Source organism: Xenia sp. Carnegie-2017, unplaced genomic scaffold (assembly GCF_021976095.1).
Source record: "Xenia sp. Carnegie-2017 unplaced genomic scaffold, XeniaSp_v1 HiC_scaffold_4, whole genome shotgun sequence".
NCBI lineage: Eukaryota > Metazoa > Cnidaria > Anthozoa > Malacalcyonacea > Xeniidae > Xenia > Xenia sp. Carnegie-2017.
In genome coordinates this window covers 6,331,887-6,354,375 of record NW_025813504.1, presented here as the reverse complement: position 1 = coordinate 6,354,375, position 22,489 = coordinate 6,331,887, and the positions used below count along the sequence as shown (strand labels likewise).

The window sequence follows — 22,489 nt, the reverse complement described above, 5'->3', positions numbered from 1 at the left end:
AAATAAAAATTATACGCAAATACTGTTACATAACCAAAATTATTAATCAAAATTCCAATTTAATGAGGCAGAAAAAAATGTAAATTACGTTTTTCTTGAAATTTGCATTTTTCATTTATATGCAAATTGATTTGCATTTTTCACATATAAACACCATTGTTTGGTGTTTAATTCGACGTATATCATGTACGTACGGTGTCCTGACGTTTTTTGTATATGTATAAGATCCAAGAGAACCGTTGAGTATCAAAGTAAAAAGAAGTTTTCTTTTTACTTATCATTTAATATTAAGTGCGCAAAATAGCTCAGAAAGTGACAACAGCCAATGAGCAATAAGAACGATGACAATTCACTAATAACAATTATTATAACACGTCCGTTGATTGGTGTATTTTAGCTGATTTTGCATTAGCCTGTGCAAACCAATCTGCATGAACTCTATAAATGGAGCTAAATCCAAATAAATTTGTGAAAATTTCCATATCAATCATCAATGGATGTTAAAGTAGGGAAAATACGGCGCCAATTTAAAAATCGAAATGGCTTCGATAACCCTAGCTTTGTTGACGTAATTGGAAATAGGAGGAGAAAAACAACGCATAAGTAATTAACACTGCTTTGCTAAAATTTAAAAACGAAAACATTTATATTACAGAAATGACGAGTATTAACCAGTTTTTTAGCACTTACTAGCTCTTATCTTCAATGGAATTTTCATTATGATCTATAAGGAGTATATGACTGCCTAACTTTAATTTTCTTAGTCAAACTTCAAGTCGAAGATATCTCGGGAATGAAAAGGCTAAAATTTTAGTTTTTATAACTCCACTCAGCTTGTGAAACTGCTAAATCAGCAAACAAAAAGTTAAAAATACATTCTGAATTGGGTCGCACAGTTAGAAATAAGCTCAAATATATTTACAATGTCCTTATTAATAAGAAAATAAAATATATCACAAAATATAAATGACGTTTTGTTTGCAGGAAGAAGCCACGCGAGGGAGGTTAAGCATTGTTACAAAACGTAAACTGGGCAAGTCAACGATAATTAATTCAATCAAAGGATTGAAACGTCTTTGGATAATATTTAGTTTTCCTTGAGCTTTCTGCAGTAGTCCCATATGGTTCTGCACCTTCCAGACAGCTCCTGGAGTTGCATGTGGAATGGCATTTTTCTAATCACTGATCAAAACGTATTTACATAGCAGGAGTAGCTGTCTAATGGCTATACGCCACTGCCCAGAAATAATCCGATTGAAAATCTCCTAATTATTTTAATAGATTTACCTAAAATGATGTCTTTCGGGTCGTGGGGTTTGCTAGACTTGTCAGTTTGTTCTTCAGTCCGTTAGTCAGTCTGTCATTTTCTGACCAAAGAGAAGCAGCAAGAGTGTATTGAGAAGTGGCTACGGAGGGCTACTGGTGAAGTTAAAATTCTGTGAAAATAAGCGGTGTTCAACCCATTTTACAGATTGCTTACTAAATTTTTGTGTGCTTTAAATTCTGCATAGCCAAGCAATCTTAATTGTAACGTTTTATAAAATATCGACAATAAATGTTCTGTCGACTTGAACTGTAGGATGACATTGAAGTATTGTATAATAGATTAAAAATCTCCATACTGGTAAGTTTTGACTTTCCTTTACTATTTCAAAACTTTAACATTTTTTTGCCCTATTAGTCAGGCAGCGCTAGTGAACTCTAATACAACCGGAAGGCTAACTCTATATAAATATGCCTAGACTTCTCTAAAGTCAACTTGAAACTGTTTTACCGCTTCACGTGTGTCTCGCGTGGACTGTTTTATTTACGTGACGGATTGTTATGCAAAAGCTTGCTTCGAAATGGAATGTTAAAACGCTAAAAATACTTTATTTTTTGGAAAATCAATGGCGATATTGGGTTGTTAATGTTTTATGATGCATTGTTGATGTACCGAGTCATGTTTTTCATATGTATTGCTATTGCACATAAAACATAACACTGAGAATTGCTTTTAAGTATGAAGTTCTCATTTGTCGTCGAAAGACGAAAAATCTTAACTTAAAACTGATAACAGATTAACAGGTAGACTATATCTTCTTCAAACGCTGTGCAAAATACACACAATTTACGTAATATAACATGTTTCACAGCAATTTTATTGCTTTGAAAGTTAGACTTGTTTTGTAATAATTTTACATGCTCTTTTTGCAATGTGTGAAAGTGATGATTTGAAATTTTGAACTGTGGGTGATTGTTGGTTCTTGTCATTTACTTCTCCCACTTCTTAAGAACTCGTGGAATATTTGACATGCATCCCAAATTTGTGCATTGAGCATTTTATCAACAAGTTCATGCTTATAAATAAACGGCCAATTGTACAACATCACAAGTATTGCTAAGATGACTTGTTCTACATAAATGCTAAAAAGCAACCATCATCCTCAGTGTTTTGAACCACGGTTTTAGAATGATTATAAAACAAGCAGAGTTATGTCATATATCAAAATTTTACAGTAAATGATATCATACTGATTGTAAAAATAGTTTTTTCTTGTAATACGGATGATAATAAATGTATATGCAATATTGATATTTTAGCATTTGTCTTTAAAGAGTTTGGTCATATTTGTGAAAATTTATGATGATTCTATAATATTAGACTAAATAATCTTTTTCATACTTGTATTTTATTACAATTTGTGCTTGAATGTTTCAAATGTTATGAATGTGGAGTGTCATTTGTGTTTTTGTCTTTTTTTAGTGGGTATTGACTCTTTTGACTCTTTATGGTGCAATTAAAAATAACACAATAATATGGAATAACACTTTTTTCAAAACGAACTCAACATATTTTTTGCCAACTTTTTGAAATAATTTGCAAAGTGTTTTTCTTTTTGTTTACGCTCTGAACTTTCAAAAAGTACTGGGGCGAGCTAATTTTGCTCAGAAACACAAAAATTACCAAAAAACAGCGTTTTTTGCCCTGACAGCTTCATTTTCAAAGATTCAAACAATATTATAAGCATAGACAAGTGTATTTTACATCCCTTTAATGAAAAAAAAACGAGGGGTGTCACTTTTGCATTCAAGTTATGAGGCATGTTTTCACGTGCCAAAACAAAGTTCGCTTTTCATCCTTGTAAAAAGAAGCTTAAACATGTACAAAAGTCGTTCAAACTTGTTTTTATTAAAGTCCAATCATTGTTTAAAGTTTTTAGACATTAAGCTGGCTCGAAGACCACTGTTTTTTGCAAAAAATCCGGCAATTTCGAAGTGATGTCTTTCGCCTCCGTACCCTCAATTTCGTCGATCATACAGGCTTCAAAGGTGGCGGCCAAGTTAGCCTTCTAGTTGTTATAGACTTCACTGAGATAGACGTAGTAAAATCATTGGTCTCTTTTAAACTCATTGGATATACAAGGGGGCATGGGAACTGTTGTCAAAAACATGGATGCCAAAAGAAAATTTTGGACGAAAAATATCCTCTTGAAAAATTTTTTTTCTTTCCCTCCTCATTTCTAATGCTGGTCAATTCATAATACTGTTACAATGAGTGAAAACAACCACCGAAACCTAAATAATGAAGATATGCTGTAGCGTTTTATGTAATGCACTCTTTAATACAAAAACAATCTACGGTAAAAACTTTTGTTATGTTATAATGCCAATTTAGTTCTATATAAAGCTATCTTGTGCGCGAGTTTGCTGTTGTAAGTTCTGTCCACACTACGGTTAAAAATTAGAACTGATCTTTAACAATATTTTTACCTTCCTGTACGAATTATGGGTACATGGATTAACAAAAATTGTCGTCTATCTTTCTTTTGCACAAAAACACCAAATTATGTCACGTTAAGACAAGTGCTTTAGAAGTATTGGGAGTGTGATCCCCTTCAAATACTACTCTGTGAAAACATAATGCACGATTTTTTAAGTAATCGCCTGCTTTTGAGGATATTAGTGATTAAATGTCCCGCAAACCGAGAAAGATTTAATAAAAGTAGGAGTGCTCAGCCTGAGGTCAAGGCTTAAAGGTATTAAACTATAATCACTAATATTTTCAAAATACAAAAGCATGCGTTTAGTTTGTAATAACATGGTTGCGGAAGGAATATTGAATGCATTGAACTATTCTGTTTTAGTTGAATACTTTGATAAAATTAGTTCCATTCCATGATTTGAGTGTTGACAACCATTGATGGCGCTCAATGTGTATTTTCATGGTGAGCGAGGGAATAAAGAAATTTATCAAGCTATTCAATTCTGTTGTTGAATTAGTTCAGTGAACCTGTGTATGAATTTGTTTTCAAATCAATAATTGTGAAAGTTTTTTGATGGTTGATCGCCAGTTTTCACAAGTTACTGACAAGGAAGTTGCCGACGCGAGGTAAAGACGATTTCTGTTACCACACAACGACATAAATTGAGGAGCACAAATAACCTAAGGCTTGTGATAACGAGTTTGGCGATTTTTAACAAAAAGACGAAAAATATACTTGTGTCTCAAGTATAGATGACTTGCTTACATTTTGCTTGCAGGAAGATTCGGTCTAGTGGTTTTGAACAACACAAGCTACAATGGTCAACCTCTCTTTAGATTAATCTGCCTGCCAGCAAAACGGCAACAAGGCAAGTCATCTATTGACGATGTAACAGTAGATCAAGGGGACTTTCAACTTGGTATACTCGCTCTCGAAGTAGTGTGGGTAATTCAATCAACTCGCCGAAGACATCATTCTATTAATCTTTTCCATTCGCCAACATTGAAGCAGTGGAAAAGTCAAGATGCATGCAGACGCAATTCCAAAAGGCAACGAGAATAAAATGTGGAAACAAGCGTGGTGTTGAAAACGGATTTTTAGTCTAAACGTCCCTAATGAATATATTGATGAATATACCTCATCCCAATAAGATAATTACGTCAGTAATACGTCAGTATACGCCCTATGATAACAAAAGATCCTGAGGCAACCATGTTATTAGAGAGTTTTGCCGTCAACGCCAAACTAAAGCTGTCTTTTTTTACTAATCAAACTTTTCTGAAGCGTATTCACTTTAATTTCCAGATTTTTTGGCAATTTCAACAATATACAGCGTTTTTACCTGACGTCAAAGCCGTCATTCGAGTTCCCAAATAAAAAGAATTATAAAGATCTGTTGTTTGGTACGACAGTGTGGTTTCTCCCACCATAGTCATGTCAATCCTAAGGTACGAGCGAAAACTCTCCAATGGTTTTTTATAATATTTGTACTCGAATTTTGAAATAAAATCGTGCATGTAGCTAGCTAGTTTTTGGCAATAATGTATAAAAAGTCAAGAAATAAAACCACTAACCAAAAGGATTTCAAATAAGTTCTTTCATTTAAAATAAATTAATTTACAGTGCTCGTATTTTAACAGTTTTTATTTAATATTTTGTTTATATACATTCAATGCAGTTTGCATAGCAGTTATAGCATTTAACCTATTTTAAGGCTTCATTCCTCTAGCAAAAATTTCTCAGTAAGATACGACCATTTTCCAGTCCAGCTAGTAATGTTCTTTTTCAAGTAACAAGTTCTCGTTGCCTGTGAGTAATAGTTCATCCTCCCAATTTAAAAGTCAACAAAATTCAATAAAATCACTAAATGCTAACAACATCCGCGTCCTGCACATGAAGATAATTAACATTTCTCACGAAAAATTTGGCCCATGGAATGAATACAGTTCGATCACATGCGGCAAAACTTGGAAAACCTAATCATTGATATTTTGAACACGCAAAATTTAATATATATTTTAGAATAAAACTTTATCATGCTTATATTACGTTATTCATAAGTCTAATTTCTTATTTCGAGTCTAGCAGTGCTGCAAATATACGGTTTGAGTTTAAAGAAGCGACAATACTTAGCAGCTACTTTGGAAATTCAGTCAAAGAGTACCGCCTGTCAGGCTGCCGTACCGTGCTGTGCCATGCATAAAGTTCCTATATACTTCGATATATAATATATAACAATCTTTTTACATCAAATTTCACAAAAAGTGAAATGATCAACTGTACAAGGTTATACAACCAATCTTCCTAATTACTATTTCGATTTCAAATTTTACACAAGTCTACGAAAACGTTTTCATCGGCTTTGTAACATCTTGTCCCACTTGGTCTTACCGGAGACATAACATCTGACGGGAATTTAGTTTCTCTATTTCAAAGTTGACTTCATTAGAGATGAAAATTCCTCCACTACGGTGTCACTACTTGACGAACTCCAAGACTCAAAATCATCTTCTGATTCCGTACCGTTGGAATTTGTCACGCACGTGGCAAAAGATGACTCGCTGCATGCTGTTTCGTAATCATCGGAATACAACTTTTCCCTTCGATTGTACTTGAATTCCGAAATACTTGCCCTGTAGACCTGAGTTTCGTGGAAGCAACTAGCAATAGAAAATAAAACAACACAAAATAAAGTTCAACTTCTATATTCTTTGTAACAAACATAAACTGAAAAACGTAATTATTTAAGAAATAAAAGATGTTTACTGTGTTTGCACAGGCTTATGCAAACCGAGGAGACCTTTGGGAGAACTCGAGAGCAGATCGGTGCAAGCCCGAGACAAAAGGTCGAGGGTTGCACATGCTCGAGAGTTATTTCATTTATAAAATAACAATAATGCGAAACAAATGATTGTAAAACAATCATTTCAATATTCCTCCAACATGTATTCATGATTGATTTGCAATTTCTCTTTGATTGATAGATTGTTTTGATTGGTCGAGGTCATATCTGTTCTGCACAGGACCAATTAGCGCAGGCGTTTCATTATTTTTATTTTCAGTTATAAAATATCATCGTAATCATGAGAGGGTTTCACAACAACAACAACAACAGCAACAACAGCAACAACAACAACAACAACAGCAACAACAACAACAACAACAACAACAACAACAATATGAAACTCATACATAAAACGACGTAGCAATTCGAAACCGTTAGATTTCTGTGTACATTGAATTTTCCACGTGCATATGAATACTGAATACATAAATAACGCTTCAATATGTATGCCTGGTACTGAATTCTTGGGGGAATCCATGCACGTGTTAAGATAAAAAGACTGCGTTTATACTCCCACCTATAGGTAGTACAGGATGAAGAAGCTCGCAATAAATTATTTATCTATCTATCTACATATATACATACAAATTACTGATACTTTACCCGTTAGAAGATGAATCCCTCTTTTGATATATTTCATAGTGAACAATTGCATCGTTGACGGTATGAAGAAGAAGATCAAGAAAGTTCACACCAGTAGAAAGCTTGGGTAGACTTAAAAGAATGCTACAGCAAAAAATATGGACAAAGATTTATGTAAATGTTTGAACTTGTTATCAATACATCAAAATTAAAAAATAGTTCCACATTGTCAGAAGCCAGGAAAATTGTATGACTAACCTCTCTGCCAGATCAGACAACATTTCTATAGTCATGACAAATGTTTTGAAAAAAGCGCTGAAAATAACTCTTGTTAAAAAACACGACAACTCTTTCTCTGTAAGAAGTATTTCCATCTTGGCCTGTTCAAGAACTGAAAAAAATTGTTCTTTTTTTAACTACATGAAAAGTGAAAAAGAAACAGGATTTGTACATGAATTACAGTAAATATAATTAAGATCACAGTCTTCAGATAACTTTAATTTATGGCAGTAAAAAATATTTATGGAATTTGTGTTGGATTGTAGACAGTAATCAGTTCGTATAGATAATAGCTAATACAGTTTCGAGTGCTGTTACGAATAAGCAAGCACCAGGGAGTATTTAAAGACTGCAAGCAAAACAGCCACTACCTGATCCTTTCAATTCTCTGCGTTGTTTTGTAATTCTTGAATTTCACACAGTTGCAATTGTGGAAACCGTTTATTAACTTACGTGGCGAAGACTGTCGCCTTTTTTCTTTTGAATTGAAAAGAAGCTTGTTTGGCTTTCACTGCTTTTCAGCTGATTAGTTTACAGTATTTACAGTGCATTACAACTTTTCTACAGTGCAATTGCACGCACTTTTTCACTGTGAAATTACAAATAAACTGCGCTGCAATCAACCATTCACTGAATCGAGAAACACCTCATAGTATCATAAAATAACTTGATTAATAAAATTTACTTACAATGATCCAAATCGCATTCTCCGCAAGATCCTACGGCATCGATAGCTACAACTTTCTTTTTTTCTACTTTCGTTATCACGGGAAGTTTTTCATTCGAAACGAATTTTTGCAAATTTCCAAAATTACTCATCTCCTGCACAGAGCACTTCGACTTCTTCTCTATCAGGAATTCGGGATCTAAAATCATAAGGCCCATGCATAACTATTTTTGACAAAAGTGTAAGAAATCGAAGCAACCATATGGAGTAGGGGCATTCATTTCGCATGAATTAAGTCCAACATCTAGGGGGGTGATCGGTCATACTTAATTCACAGGCAGAAATTTTTCCTTTCTCGATTTTCCGGGAGTAGTATAGTTATCGGTTCCGAAGAAGGCAGGGTTGGCAGCATTTCTCTATTCTAACAATTTCTAGATTTCTGGCATTGAGGGAAATAGGCGATCTCCCAAAGTCCGTATTTACATATTTCGATGACATCTCCCTCGAACAAGAGCGGATATAGGATTCAATTCAGTCAGGAAGGGTGCATCTCTTGACATGTCGCAGTACCATAACATTTACATTAACAAACTATTGCGTTGTCCAAGCTTAGCCAGGGGTGCGCATTCGTGCACTTATACCTCCGGTTCTACAAATCATACTTTACTTTTGACGGCCATGTTCTTATGGAAGGAAAGGAAGAGAAGATAAAAGTAACGGATCATGACACGATTCATATGTGTAATGGCAGGTTTCTTTCTACTACGAGTCCACGACAAGTGACAGAGAAATTTGTAGAACTCATTTGACAAAGTTAGAAATTCAATGAACGGTGAGAAGGGAAATGTATGAAAAAAAATCCTAAAAAATGAAACTAACTTTTTGTCTCACGCATTACGGAACAAATAATGGTAAAATATAACTGTAGCTGCTATGACTGTGAAGTGGACCAAGAATCTTGTAAAACTCAAATGACAAATGTTCCGCAGGGTGCTGCAATAAAAAAACGGAGCCTGCCATAAACTCACTGAAATGATTACGCACAATAATAAAATCAGCATTTAATACAGTTTAATGAACTTGACATTATTGCTTCACTGGGATTTCATAAGGTTTTTAAAGTACATAACAAGCTAAAAGCAACCAATCCCCACGGAATATAAAACAATGTGACCCGCCACGTCAGCTGATGCCAACAACGCGTGGCATTGATAAAATGTTCTTTTGTATTTGACTACTAACATGGCTGCCGTGACGTAACATGCATACAACCTATATACTGATTTCCATTTCATATTTATGAGGCGAGAGCTTTGTAACAGTAAAATAGGGTCACTTCGCTGTGCAACTGGCTGCTGTATATTTAATTAGATTACTGGCTGCCGTAAGCCATTTCATCATTCCTATTGGTCAGAAATTGCAATTGACTGGCTGCCACAATGGTAATCAGATGCGCAATGCGATATGCGTGGCACAAAAAAATTCAATGGAGTGGCTCTACTGTATGTTCTCTATACTGTGGCTTTGTAACATCAAAGCCATATAACCTGAGTTATAACGGCGACAAAAACGTAATCCTATTTTCCATAAGTTGCAAAGAACATGGACAAGCGTATGACTAAATTAACAGGGCGGAAAAATAGCTATTGCAGACAGATTTCATTTAATGCATACATAATTTTTGTGCAGATTCCGTTTTTTAGAGACACACTCGGCCTGAATTTAATTACAGAAATTCAAAAAGGCATGTTGGATGCCCTACCGCTTCATATTCACAAAGGTTGAAGTGAAGCACTTACGATGTAATTTCAAATATCTGATGGCGTCCTTATAACCTTGTTTGCACATTTGACCAAGAACGTGGACGTCAGGAGGAAAGAAGGCTCGAAACAGTCGAGAAAAATTCTGTAGACTAAAACGGATGCTGGTGTTTGAGAACATGAAATGATTAAAACTGTTCGAGTCATCCAGAGGACAGATGTCACTTTCGCCACTCAATGGACTCACTGTTATTGTTTCACCTTGAAAATGTTGAGGTAAATTGTCCGTTATGCCACCATCGAGATGATACTAAATTCAAACGAAAGATATCAATAAAAGAATGGAGATGAGTCAGATGACTCATTGAACCGGCTCGGTCAAATTTTCATGTCCCAGCACAAGCTGCACAACGAAGCAATATTCTTTTTTCTTGTGTCTATATTTGTGTTTATTTGTCATCATTCAGATGTGAGCTGCTTGTGTTTATGCTTATTTTATTCAAGCAAACCAAAGCATAAAGGAGAAATATCATACAAAGCTTACACATGCTTAGGGCAAAATGGTAGTAAATCCTACCAGTTGTTCGTAGACTGCAAGTCCATACTAGTCGCGATTGATGACGCAATTAAAGGACTTTAATCCCTATCAATTTTTTTTGCTCAAAACATGAATAAATGTAAAGGCTATAATATTAAATCTGTTGCATAAATCATAAAATGACTGTTTCTCCTACATTATGTTATGGTTTGAATTGCAGATATGCTTTGGTGAAGGACTTTCCATAACAAACATTTCATTTATTGCACTGAACAGAAAAATACATACCTCTCCTCGAAAGGTTGGTGGTACAATTCCAGAGTAAAATGGGACATGAGCAGATGCTGCTAAAGCCTTAAGAGAAAAAATATTCCATTGTTATAGGCTGAGTCATGAAGTGAGCTTCTCTTCCAAAAAGGTACACTACAAAACTAAGAAATGATGTAAAAAATTTATTGGGAAAAATGTTGAAGATATGGCTTTTCATTTAAATCATGAGGTAAGCCATGAGGGTGAAGATATCCTTTCATAATGGGCACACTGGTTAATATTTTAAGGAGAACAGTCGGTAAAGTTTGAATCTTGGTCGAATGACTTAAATGTTTACCTATTTACTTTACTTTCAGCAATTCCTGGCATATTGCTCTTGTCTGCCCAACAGTCTTGGGATGCTACAACCCCCTTATCCCTCAGCCTAATATGGCCATGCATCTACATTTTATGTTGCAGGAATACTTGCAGCATTCTCTCATTTTGTTTAAAGTCAATGGACCACCTTGGTGAATTTGACCTTAGGTCACACGAGAATAGTTTAATACAGAGAATGGTAAATTGACACCTATTTACTTTTCAAAATGCTCATTGAATTTTTTTTGAAAATTTGTCTTTGTCTCATGAGTTTGAATAATTACAGTTATGAAATGATGGCTTAATTGTTATAAGGTTATGACATATATTACTCAAATTAATTTGTGTTAGCTTAAGGTTGTTGAAGGTGAAAGGGAAGCCACAATACATCAGTCTGTCAACACATGATCTGTCTTATATCAGAGTAAAAAATCTTGCAACAGGCACAGTTCAGATTCTCATTCAATAATCTCCGATATCTAGTCATTAAGGATTCTTCTTCAACAAAGAAATGAAAGAATGTATAGAATAAAGAGCTGCTAAATAAACAACTATTTTGCTCTTGAAACCTCATTTCCTAGTTGCTAAATTTTAGTACAAGACACTGCTAGGTGAAGACAGTCCAAGAGGGATGTACACAATAAATGCATAATGTACAAATGTGTCATAAATCAAGTTAGATACGTAACTATGGCCAACAGTATACATTCTAACGCAGATTAAGCTATAAATGAACTTAATCCCCTTACTGCTTCACATGGAGTCTGAACATTTTTTGAAATGTATGTGCAGCAACTGAGCAACATAAAAGCTCAAGATTGAAATGTAATTGAATTTATTTAATTTTTTTTATGAAGAATTACTGTAAATTAGATGACATTTATTCCTATTGAGATTGCCACAATAACTTTTTAGCTAAGTCTAAAAATAAGGGTTAATAGCATTCAAAAATCTCATCAAGCTCCAACTGGTTGTATTATATGTGGCCTCTTCATTCTTGCAATTAATATACCTTATGGCAAACATTCATTCCTTACTTTTTCCTGATTCCTGAATATTCAAATTTCAAATCTAAACATAACGCAGGGCAATGAGGTCAAATTGAAGAGGAACTTATTCAAGCCAAACCGGCTTTTCGTGTTTTTTTTAGAAATGAAATACGCAATTCGTCGACTAATTGCGATAAATTAGTTTATTGCGACACGCGATGATTTCATGAAAATATGATATGAATATCTTCCTAAAGGGAAATTTTTTGCTCGTTAGAAAGCACTGTACATATTTAGCATACATAAGTGTGTTTTTACTGACAACCGCCATGTTATGATTATAATCAAAATTCGCGCCATGCTTCGTTTCGGTACGGTTCGTTAAAACCGCCAAAGTGGAGAATGTAACACATATATGCATACGATACGCTACGTCGCGTTTTGCTACGTTACGCTACGGTACGGTCGAAGTGGAGATCGGCCTTTAAAAGCAAACATATGATTCAAACGTGTATGATAACGTACATGGAATGTAAACAATTTTGTCGGCGCTCACAACAAGATACTAAAAGACACCATTTTTTTAATCGTTTTGAGTAGGGCTAAGTAAATTCTACTGACTATATTTAAATTTTATCCTTTGTAAAGAAAAACTCAATTCCAAAATGAGTCAGCAAAATCCATTCTTTAAGTTTTAGTTTCAAACGGTCGAACAAAGTATGAATACTTATAAAAATATGACGGCAAATGTTGACAGCTCACACGTCGGAAACCGATTAAAAATATATAATCTGCAAATACACGCTCTCCTGATTTCCCTTTCTAGTAAAGTCGAAAAAAGCACCTGTGAACCCTCGCGTGTCTTGTCTGATCTTATATGTAAACATACTTACATCAATGAGATCGTCGTTTGAATGAAATTCTGAAATTATTACGTTTTGTAGATCACTACAACGAGTCAACGAGACATGAAGTCTTCCTGAACAGATTTTGTAAGCGTCGGCAGGAATAATTCTTTTAAAGGCTCTCCTGAGCGTTTTGTCAGTTGAAAGTTTGGATGAAATGGTCCTGTGGCAAACCTTCGGGAAAATTCTGCCAAACGTAAGGTAAACCGAAGCGAATCAGACAAACTTATGCCACAAAGAAGCGAGCCAGCGGCCAAAGCGCCAGCACTAGCTCCTCCAACATTTTCGACTTGCTCTAGAAATGAAGGAGCTCTGTCTTTAAAAGCCCACACTACTCCGACATGATAAATCCCAAGAAACCCGCAGCCCGAAAATGTTAAATTTAATTTTTTAGGTTCCACAGTCTTTTCCATCGTTTAACCAAAGTTTTTCTTATGCTCACGATGAATTTTACCCTCTGTACGTTATGAGTTATTAGTAATTTATAAAGACGTAGTTGGTGGTTATGACGACTTAACATTTTCCCATGTTGCCCTCATCACGCCTCCTACACACCAACCAACACACACAAGAGTAAAATTGAATCCTATTGGCCATAACTCGTCCTAATTATGCAATTACGTGCACGACACAATCACGACACGCACATGATCGACTGAAGGCATGAGGCAGTTGCATGTGGGCAGTTGCGAGTTATATAATCAAGAATGACGACTTGATTGTTTACATTGCCCTTTGTCGAATATAAAAAAAGATTTGCTTGTATCTGATAATGATGTAACTAATTTTTAACTAGTTCACAAGGAAAAGTGGAATGGAAATTGAAAACGGCAGCGTTCATTGTTCGAAAAGTATCAGAGCAGTCACTGATTTTGACATCTAGTTGTTTAGCTGAAAGTGGGAGTTGACATAATATGTGCGTGTTGCGTCTTAGCCTTGTATTACCCCCTGCGAGACCCCCAGCATGCATGCCTTCAAGAAATAATGCCTTCAAGAATCATTTTATTGAAGGCGAGTAAAATGACGTTCAACTCTTAACTTGTTACATGTTTAATGATGTCTGGCAAACTAAATGCACTTTGTGTGTACAAATGCAAACGGTTGATATTTTTATACTATCTAGATGTCAACAATAGGAATGGTCCGTTTTGTTGAACAAAACATTAATTCAGAATACGATTTAGCAAAATGAAAATCAAGCTTCTTGATATTACAGAAAACAGAGTATGGTAAATAATGTGACGTCAGGATGAACGTAGCTGAGCTACTAAGTTTGGCCTCGCTGTTAGAGTAATCATTTCGGCAGGCTATGCTTATTTAGCAAAAAATTAGAATGCAAAGCTCTGGTGTAAAGTTCATTTAACATGCAACTATTATTATCTTTTAGTATTTAGAAATGAGCAAATACTAGGACGCATAAACAAACTTGCAAACTTTCTAAACATGGCTTTATATTTTTCCAAAAATTTTTGAACTTCGATGATTTCCATAAACACGTTCAGTGGGCAACACTCCAAACAAATAAAAGTCGTTGAGCGGAGAGTGGACAGCAATATATATTTTGTGACAGTTGCTATTATTTACACTATTGTTTGTTGTTGGACATTGTACAATTCTAATTTTCTTTAAAATGAACCAATAGCTACATGCAATTCTCACAAATTTACAAAATTTACAGTTTATGTATAATTATAAAATATCTAATCAATAAAAATAATTTGCCCTTTGTTATCTTTGACTGCAATAATTAACTGACAATATCGACCGTCGATTCGAAAATTAAACTATTTCGGTGTCATAAATTCTGGGTTAAAAAAACGTAGCGAAACGTTCGCAAAGCAGCAAATGTTTTGTAGTCCGCAAATGATCGCGTGTGAAATTGCCAAGTGACATCACATCGTGAGATATGACACGCTATTAGGTTTCAAGGATAACTGTGAATGCAAAAATTGAAATTTCACTCAAGTGTTCATCTAAGCAATTAAATTGACTATTTGATGTACAGTGCTCGGGGCCTTTTTGAAACTAGAATTGTCAGTTAACCATGTTAATTTTAGTTGCCAGTGCATGTTTTCGCATATATTTTGAATATATTTTCTGCATCTTTGTTCCACCTTCTATTACTGGAGACGATCGAAGGTGAAGGAAATTTACTTTCTTGCATTTGAAGACCAACTTGCTCACAGCAAAAGATTCCGTCGTATAGAGTATCGCAACTCGTCGATCTCAAAGTCTCAAAATCATCTTCGGATTCCGTACTAATAGACAAAGACACACACGTGACAAATGACGACTCGCTTCGGGCGGTTTCGTAATCTTCGGAATCCAAATCTTCACTTCGCTGAATTTTGAATTCAGATATGCTTGCTCTGTACACTTGAGATTCGCGGTAGAAACTATAGAAATGGAAACAATGAATGACATCTTAACATAATTCAGTCACTATAGTTTTTAGTAGATTAGTATAACCATGAAATTTAAATAAAATGTTATTTTGACCATGGCATATGTTTCGGAAGTTTAGTTAAAATTAGAATACAATCCAATTTCACTCTCAAAAAGGTTACATCGACCATTTTACAACGTGAATTGCTTCATTATAAACATAAAAAAACAAGAATCGTTTTGGTCGGTCCTCACTGAAAATATTTTCACGAGGTCTGCGAAGCGCCCCTTGGCCTTCGCCCTCTGGCTGCTTTTGAGACTTTGTGAAAATGTTTTTTCAGAGCAGTCTTCGCGTTCGGTAAACGACATATATATCTTCAAAATTTTCAATGAGTCATCATTTTTTAGAACTTATAAGTGATATATATAATGTTGTACCTCTGAGAGCATGAGCTGGTACTTTGATCACTTTTGTAGAGAACAATTGCATCATTGATAGTATGAAGTAGAATATCGAGGAAGGTCACCCCAGTCGAAAGTTTGGGTAGCCTTAAAATAATGCTGAAACGAACAATATGGACACAGTATTAGATGAGGAAGAAAACGATATGGATACGTTAACCAAATTTACTTTTTGACCCAGTAAAGAACTCCAAGTACAAAAAAAAACGCAAGAAAATTAGGTCCTTTTCATATTCCTCGCACATACTCTTTGCTGATGATGTAGGCAAAACAGAGAAAGGTATAGTTTTCGTCATTTACTACTTATAATATACAAAAGACGGGAGAATTTCATGACTAACCTCTCAGCAAAGTCTGAAACCTTTAGTATAGTCATGACACACGGTTTGACTACAGCATTGTAAAATAGTCTGGTAATAAAACACGACAACTCTTTCTCGGCAAGAAGGATTTCAACCTTGGCCTGTTCAAGAACTGAAAAAAATTTCTTTTTTATACACACACACATCACATAAAAAGTAATGGGAAATAGCAACAATTGAAGGTAGTAGACAGTAGGTAAATCTTTACGTAAGTATTTTGCTAAAAAAATTTTATAAATTAAAATCAACAAATATATACGATATTGAAATGACATCAATTTATCAAACAGAAAAGCAAAGTTCGCTCAAGGTCCGCGAACACGATCCCGATTGTGGGTGGCAACGGTTTCTTGTTCAGAAGGTCCGATATTTTTCTTGGCAATAAATCCAAAATCATTCATGTCGGACGAGAGTCTATAGTCGTGGGAGCAACAATTTGTGTTATCCAGTACATTTATCGATATGTTTTGCGTATTTTTGTTCATGTTTCCAAGTCTTTTTAAAATCTAAATTTTCGCGTCAAATCAAATTTTGAAGAACGGCGAGCGAGAAGTCTGGGGTTGGTCGGCATTCTATTATTCATGCATACAGATTATAGATAAAAATAAAGCAAGTTATATTTCCACTCGATTTTTCAGACCGACGATCCGACTGTCGCAGGCTCACTTTATATGCGTTCACGCGGTCCGTTTTTTAGGATCCAACAAATCGGATCATGTGAACGGACCTTAAGAATAACGCACGTGAGAGTTCTGAAAACCAATTCCAATGAGAAAAAATTTTGTACAAGTTGCTAATATAGCAAAAAATAACGTTTCTGTGTTATTTACGTTAACGTTATTATAGGGGCCGGTTGCACGAAGCCTGAATAGAGTTATCCATTGGATAGCAATTTTCTTTAAACTTTTATAAAACCTTTTAAAAAGCAAAAAATATAAGATTGGATATGAGCAATCACTGAAATAGAATATTGTTTCGAAGATTACGAAATTTCTTGGTCGTAAGAAAAATATTAACACCTTTTCTGCAAGTATGAAAGTTTTTGCTATTCCATGGATAACGCTATCCATAGGCCGTGGACCAATGTGCTCAAAAACACAACTTTCACTGCACACCTCTCACAACTTCAAATGTAACCAAACTATTGTTTGAAAATGCAACCAAACAATTCACAATCAACAATTATATTTGAAACTAATAAGTTAAAAGTGAAAACACGAACTTACAATGGTCTAGTTTGCAGTCTCCGCATCGTTCCACAACATCCTGTGATACATATTCTTTTTTTGCCACTTTTGTTATGACGGGAAGTTTTTCATTGGCGATGACGTCAAGCGAATTTTCTCCATCTACTTCCGTTGAATTGCAATCGCAGAAATTAGTCATCTTCTGCACGGAACACTTCCTCTTTCTTAGGAATTCGGGATCTAAAACAATTACATCCATAATTGGAAAGGTGTAAGAAATTGTAATTTGCTTACGACGTCCATAGTTCTTGTGACGAAGGGAAGTGACTGGGGGGAGGTATTGGGAAAATTACAAAAAAATAGTGCTTAATTGTACTAGCAGTACGACCATGGAAGGGTGTATCGAGATACTTACGATGTAATTTCAAATATCTGATGGCGTCGTTATAACCTTGCTTGCACATTTTACCAAGATCATGGACGTCAGGAGGAAAGAAGGCTCGAAACATTCGAGAAAAATTCTGTTGGCTAAAACGGATGCTGGTGTTCGTGAACATGAAATGATTAAAACTGTTCGAGTCATCAAGAGGACAGATGTCACTTTCGCCGCTCCAAGGAGTCACTGTTATTGTTTCACCGTGAAAATGTTGAGGTAAATTGTCCGTTATGCCACCGTCCATGTGATACTGAATAAAAAATACGCGACAGACGTTAAGGCTACAGTAAATTATATAAAAGAACAGTTGATTTGTATAGTGGTCGGCAAATTATGATGTAATAAGAAATGCCTACAATTCCATACAGACTAGCTTTTTTTAGGTTCTGCGCATTTGAAAACAGTTCTAAGCAGGAACATCTGGTTGTACTGGGTGGACGTGTGTAAACCTTATAAACCTTTCCTACAAAAATTTGAGAGCACTGGGCGTGGCCAATCAAACAGCACAACTCTGAAAATCTCTTCTGTTTAGGAATATGAAATTCCCCCAATAAATACATCAGCACATATAAGTACAGCATGCTGCAAATTTTGAAATGGACATCCTTTATAAATAAAGAAATTGATGCAAACAAACGTTGATTTGCAGAAAAGGTCAGTGTCGGGAGGGGGGTACGGACAACAACTTTACTCAAAGTCCCAACTCTGACGCCACCCTATAATCTTTAATGAAATTGTTACTTAATCATTATTTAGAAAAGAATAATGATAAAGCTTTAAAAGCTTCAAAGTCAGAGCTGAGCAATATAGGGGTGAGCTGTGATAGTGGGGTGCATGTTATCTTGGATGATTCTTAATTCAAGAAGCTGCAAAATTCCATTTCCTAGACTTTGGGGAATAAAATAATGCTAACTGTATCATTTTAAATGCAGTTTTCTCACACAAATTCAAAATTTGACACTTCGAAAAGATCAACTGCTGAGGAGGCCATAGCCTTCACCCCCCATCCTTAAAGTAACAACCTGCTAATTCTTACCTCTCCTCGGACGATTGGTGGTATGATTCCTGAGTAAAATGGGATATGGGCAGATGCTGCTATAGCCTAAAAATGTAGAAACCAATAAATAAATACATATTGCTGGGCTAAAAGTCTGCAACATTAACATAACGAAGTTATTTTGGACTACAAGAAACATTCAGAAATTACTAGTAGTATGTTACGCTCATATATGATGGATAGGATTTTTTGGTGTAGCATAAATATATAAGTAGATAAAAGAAAACCAAAATAGGTACAGGTAACATGAGCAATCAACAACATTGGCATTCGGGACAAATGTTCTTTGGAAAATTTTGAAATTATTTGTGGCAAATAACATGTGTGCAAAAATTTATCTTGTGACACAAAGTAATAAGCATGTAATTGTCTGGCAAAAAAATTATTCAAACACAAAACAAAAGATAGTATAATGTATCAGCCCCTTAGCTTGCCAAGCAGGTGACAGGTCAGATACTTGGTTCGGTGGCTCCCTATAGTCAAGTTGCATATACAACAACTTTCCATACACTGTCTTCAAAGTGCACAATGCCATAAAATAGCAAATGTAAGATTGAATTGAATCAAGTGTTGAATAATTGAAATAAGACATTATATTTTATATGTCATATTGCTGTATTAGTTTCGATTTAATTAATATTGAAAGCAACAAACTGACTTTCTATAAATAACTTCCAATGGAAATAGGAACTATTTTGTGTGCTGGTCACTTGAGTAGATAATTACCCTATTCAGCAAGCAGTCCCGAGAAAAGTCTTATGATATAAATAAACACATCCTATGGCAGTTATTATGTAACTTATCTCACATTGAAATCATACAACTTCATAAGTGATAAAAATGTCAAATCAGACCCACTATTAGCACACCTTGATTAATAATTGCAGCATGGTACTACATTTCATAATTTGTTAGCAAAAGAATCAAATGAAGTTTCTAAGAAATATTTGTAAAGAAGTATCTTGCCCTTATTGACCTCATTTCCCAATTGACTGTCAATGATAATTGACAATGCCAGGTAATTACAGTCACAAGTTGGTCTTTACTGCATTCCAACTGTAGGGGGTTAAATTGGAAAACAATTGATAGGATAGATAAAAGAAGCGATATCCACCAATAGCTTTGTTTGCTATGTCTGCTTTACCAGTCAAATTTTAATCATAAGATAAGATCAATACATCTGCAGCCACACTAAACTGGCATAGATGAAGATTTTATACTTCTATCCAAAGCACATGGCTATATCTCAATAACCTTATCAAAATATTTTTGTAATTCGACTACCTTATGACACATTATACTTCAATTTTCTGGTATTTTCAACTCAATCAAATGATATTTGAGACTTTACTTGCTTGTTTATAATCAAGTTATATGGAATATTTGTGTGCTGTATATCAATATTTCAACTCATAGCAATGATTGAATATCTTTCCTGAACTTATATAAAATGCATTTTTGTCAACAACGTTGGGTACAATTCGTTAAATTGAATTTGAAATAATTTTTCAACCGGTAATAAAGCGCGAAACAGACGTGCGACAATGCCTTAAAATATGTATTATTACTAAAAGTTATTCATAAATTTCTCGACATTGTGGAGGAAAATAGTAATTATACGGAAACACCAAATTAGGGACACTTTTAATAACAAAAAAAAAAGATTTTCTCTCAAAAATGTTCATTGGGTTTTTCGTGGATGGCAAAAAAGCAACTCATTTCGCTCAACAGTTTAGTGTAAAGACATTTATTAGACCATCTTAGATTCATGTTCTCGTTTGGAGTAAATAATATCGTCACATGATTTCTGCTTTGAAAATGTACATCGAAAAATCTACGTAGAAAAGTTCGAGCTTCTCGATAATTTTTTTAAATCTCCGAAATAAATGAGAATTTAATCGAGGTAAGCTGATGTTATCTGCTAGAAAACGTTTTGTGTAGTGATATTAGTATGCATTATGTGAAATATATACAAGACGAGTTTCAACTTTTATTTTTTGATCTTTTTGCTTACGTGTGAAAGTCTTTGAGTAGTAAAACAACCTTCGTAACTAAAAGTCACATTTCTTGTCTGATCATATATGTAAACATACTTACATCAACGAGATCGTCGTTTGAATGAAATTCTGAAATAATTACGTTTTGTAGATCACTACAACGAGTCAACGAGACGTGAAGTCTTCCTGAACAGATTTTGTAAGCGTCGGCAGGAATAATTCTTTTATAGGCTCTCCTGAGCGTTTTTGTTAGTTGAAAGTTGGGATGGAATGGTCCTGTGGCAAACCTTCGAGCAAATTCTGCCAAACGTAAGGTAAACCGAAGCGAATCAGACAAACTTATGCCACAAAGAAGCGAGCCGGCGGCCAAAGCGCCAGCACTCGCTCCCCCGACATTGTTGACTTTCGCCAGAAATTCTGGAGCTCTGTCTTTAAAGGCCCACACAACTCCGACATGATAAATCCCAAGAAATCCACAGCCCGAAAATGTTAAGTTAAGACTCTTAGATTCTCCCCCATTCATCGTGCAAGAACGAGCAAACGTGAACGACGTTATGGCGATTTGTGTTTACTGTAGGCCTGCATCACGCCCCCCAACACACACGTTCATTTGAAGTAACTCTTAATCCTATTGGTCGACTGATCGACATGCTTAATTATGCAATTCACACGAGACGCACACGATAGACGCGTAATCTCATCCACAAGTTTCAACAAAGTTGCGTTGTAAGGTTAATTTTGAGACCTTGACCAACCTGAGCGTATTATATTGCACAGTTTTGAAGTGCCGAATTTGACTGAACGATATGACGGACTGTGCATGCGGAATCTAGGTTAATAGTATAAAACTTCAGGTATAACTTGTGCTTTAAGCAATGGCGTTGCCACTTGCAGCCGTCAGTTTTTGCGCACTATGTAAATTTCACATCATTACCTTTTTTTATTTCTTTAGAAATCTATTGCATTTGCAGTAAGCGAACACTGCCATTTTATTTCAATAGCACTACGAAACTAGCGGAATCTACTGTCTACTAGTATTAAAATTCTTTGCCACTGGCCTTATGGAATAACCTCAAACTCTGCTGTCTAATAAGTAAGTAAAAACACTTTTCAAGCAAAAACACTTTTCAACGGGCTGAAAATTATAAATTAAAAACAATGACTTTCTAAATTTCAAATGGAGTAGATTTTTTTCATGTGCAGTAGATCACGTGCTTTAACTGCTCAAATGCGACATTCGGCAATATTCAAATACAAGGTAGCATACTTGATGTACCAAAATTGAACAGTTTGTTCAAAGAAGGCTGAGCCTTGAAGTTCTTGGATTCGAGGAATATCCTGAATTCCGCAACTCCGATTCACCGTTTAACCTTAAACCGTTCACAAAAGTTACGCATACTAAAGGTGAGTGATGACAATCTATTGCTGTTTAGAATTCCAGAGACAGTGCTCATAAATGTCGTTCATGGTGACAAAACATTTGCCAAATGAATTTTACGCGATAATTGTAGACTAGAATGTAGGTGCATGACTCTTGAACTACATATGTTAATGGTAGGAGAAAAATAATTTACAGAAGTCTCTTGTATTGAATTTTCATTTGTAGGGAGGCACACTCTATATCCAAGTATCATTTATCAATATTGTTGCCAATGAAGTGCCAGG

The 22,489-nt window shown here is 35.1% G+C and overlaps 2 protein-coding genes and 1 long non-coding RNA gene across 3 annotated transcripts; 1 reads left to right on the top strand and 2 right to left on the bottom strand.

Annotated features, from left to right (window-relative positions):
• Window positions 1-5,375: 5,375 nt before the first annotated feature.
• Window positions 5,376-13,495, bottom strand: LOC124455523 (1-acylglycerol-3-phosphate O-acyltransferase Pnpla3-like). Its single transcript, XM_047006159.1, is given in 8 exon segments — window positions 5,376-6,406; window positions 7,195-7,317; window positions 7,432-7,564; window positions 8,142-8,318; window positions 9,919-10,189; window positions 10,706-10,771; window positions 12,927-13,069; window positions 13,072-13,495. Coding segments are annotated over 8 exon segments (1,428 nt in total). The 5' UTR covers window positions 13,352-13,495; the 3' UTR covers window positions 5,376-6,171.
• Window positions 13,496-14,469: 974 nt separating this feature from the next.
• Window positions 14,470-21,408, bottom strand: LOC124455522. Its single transcript, XM_047006158.1, has 7 exons — window positions 20,925-21,408; window positions 18,807-18,872; window positions 17,750-18,020; window positions 17,374-17,574; window positions 16,127-16,259; window positions 15,762-15,884; window positions 14,470-15,334 (listed from the first exon to the last, which is right to left on the bottom strand). Exons 1-7 carry the CDS (start codon window positions 21,345-21,347, stop codon window positions 14,992-14,994), a joined length of 1,560 nt encoding a protein of 519 aa, XP_046862114.1. The 5' UTR covers window positions 21,348-21,408; the 3' UTR covers window positions 14,470-14,991.
• Window positions 17,901-18,342, top strand: LOC124455525. Its single transcript, XR_006951892.1, has 2 exons — window positions 17,901-17,986; window positions 18,154-18,342. It is a non-coding gene; the product is annotated as an uncharacterized LOC124455525 (long non-coding RNA).
• Window positions 21,409-22,489: the final 1,081 nt, after the last annotated feature.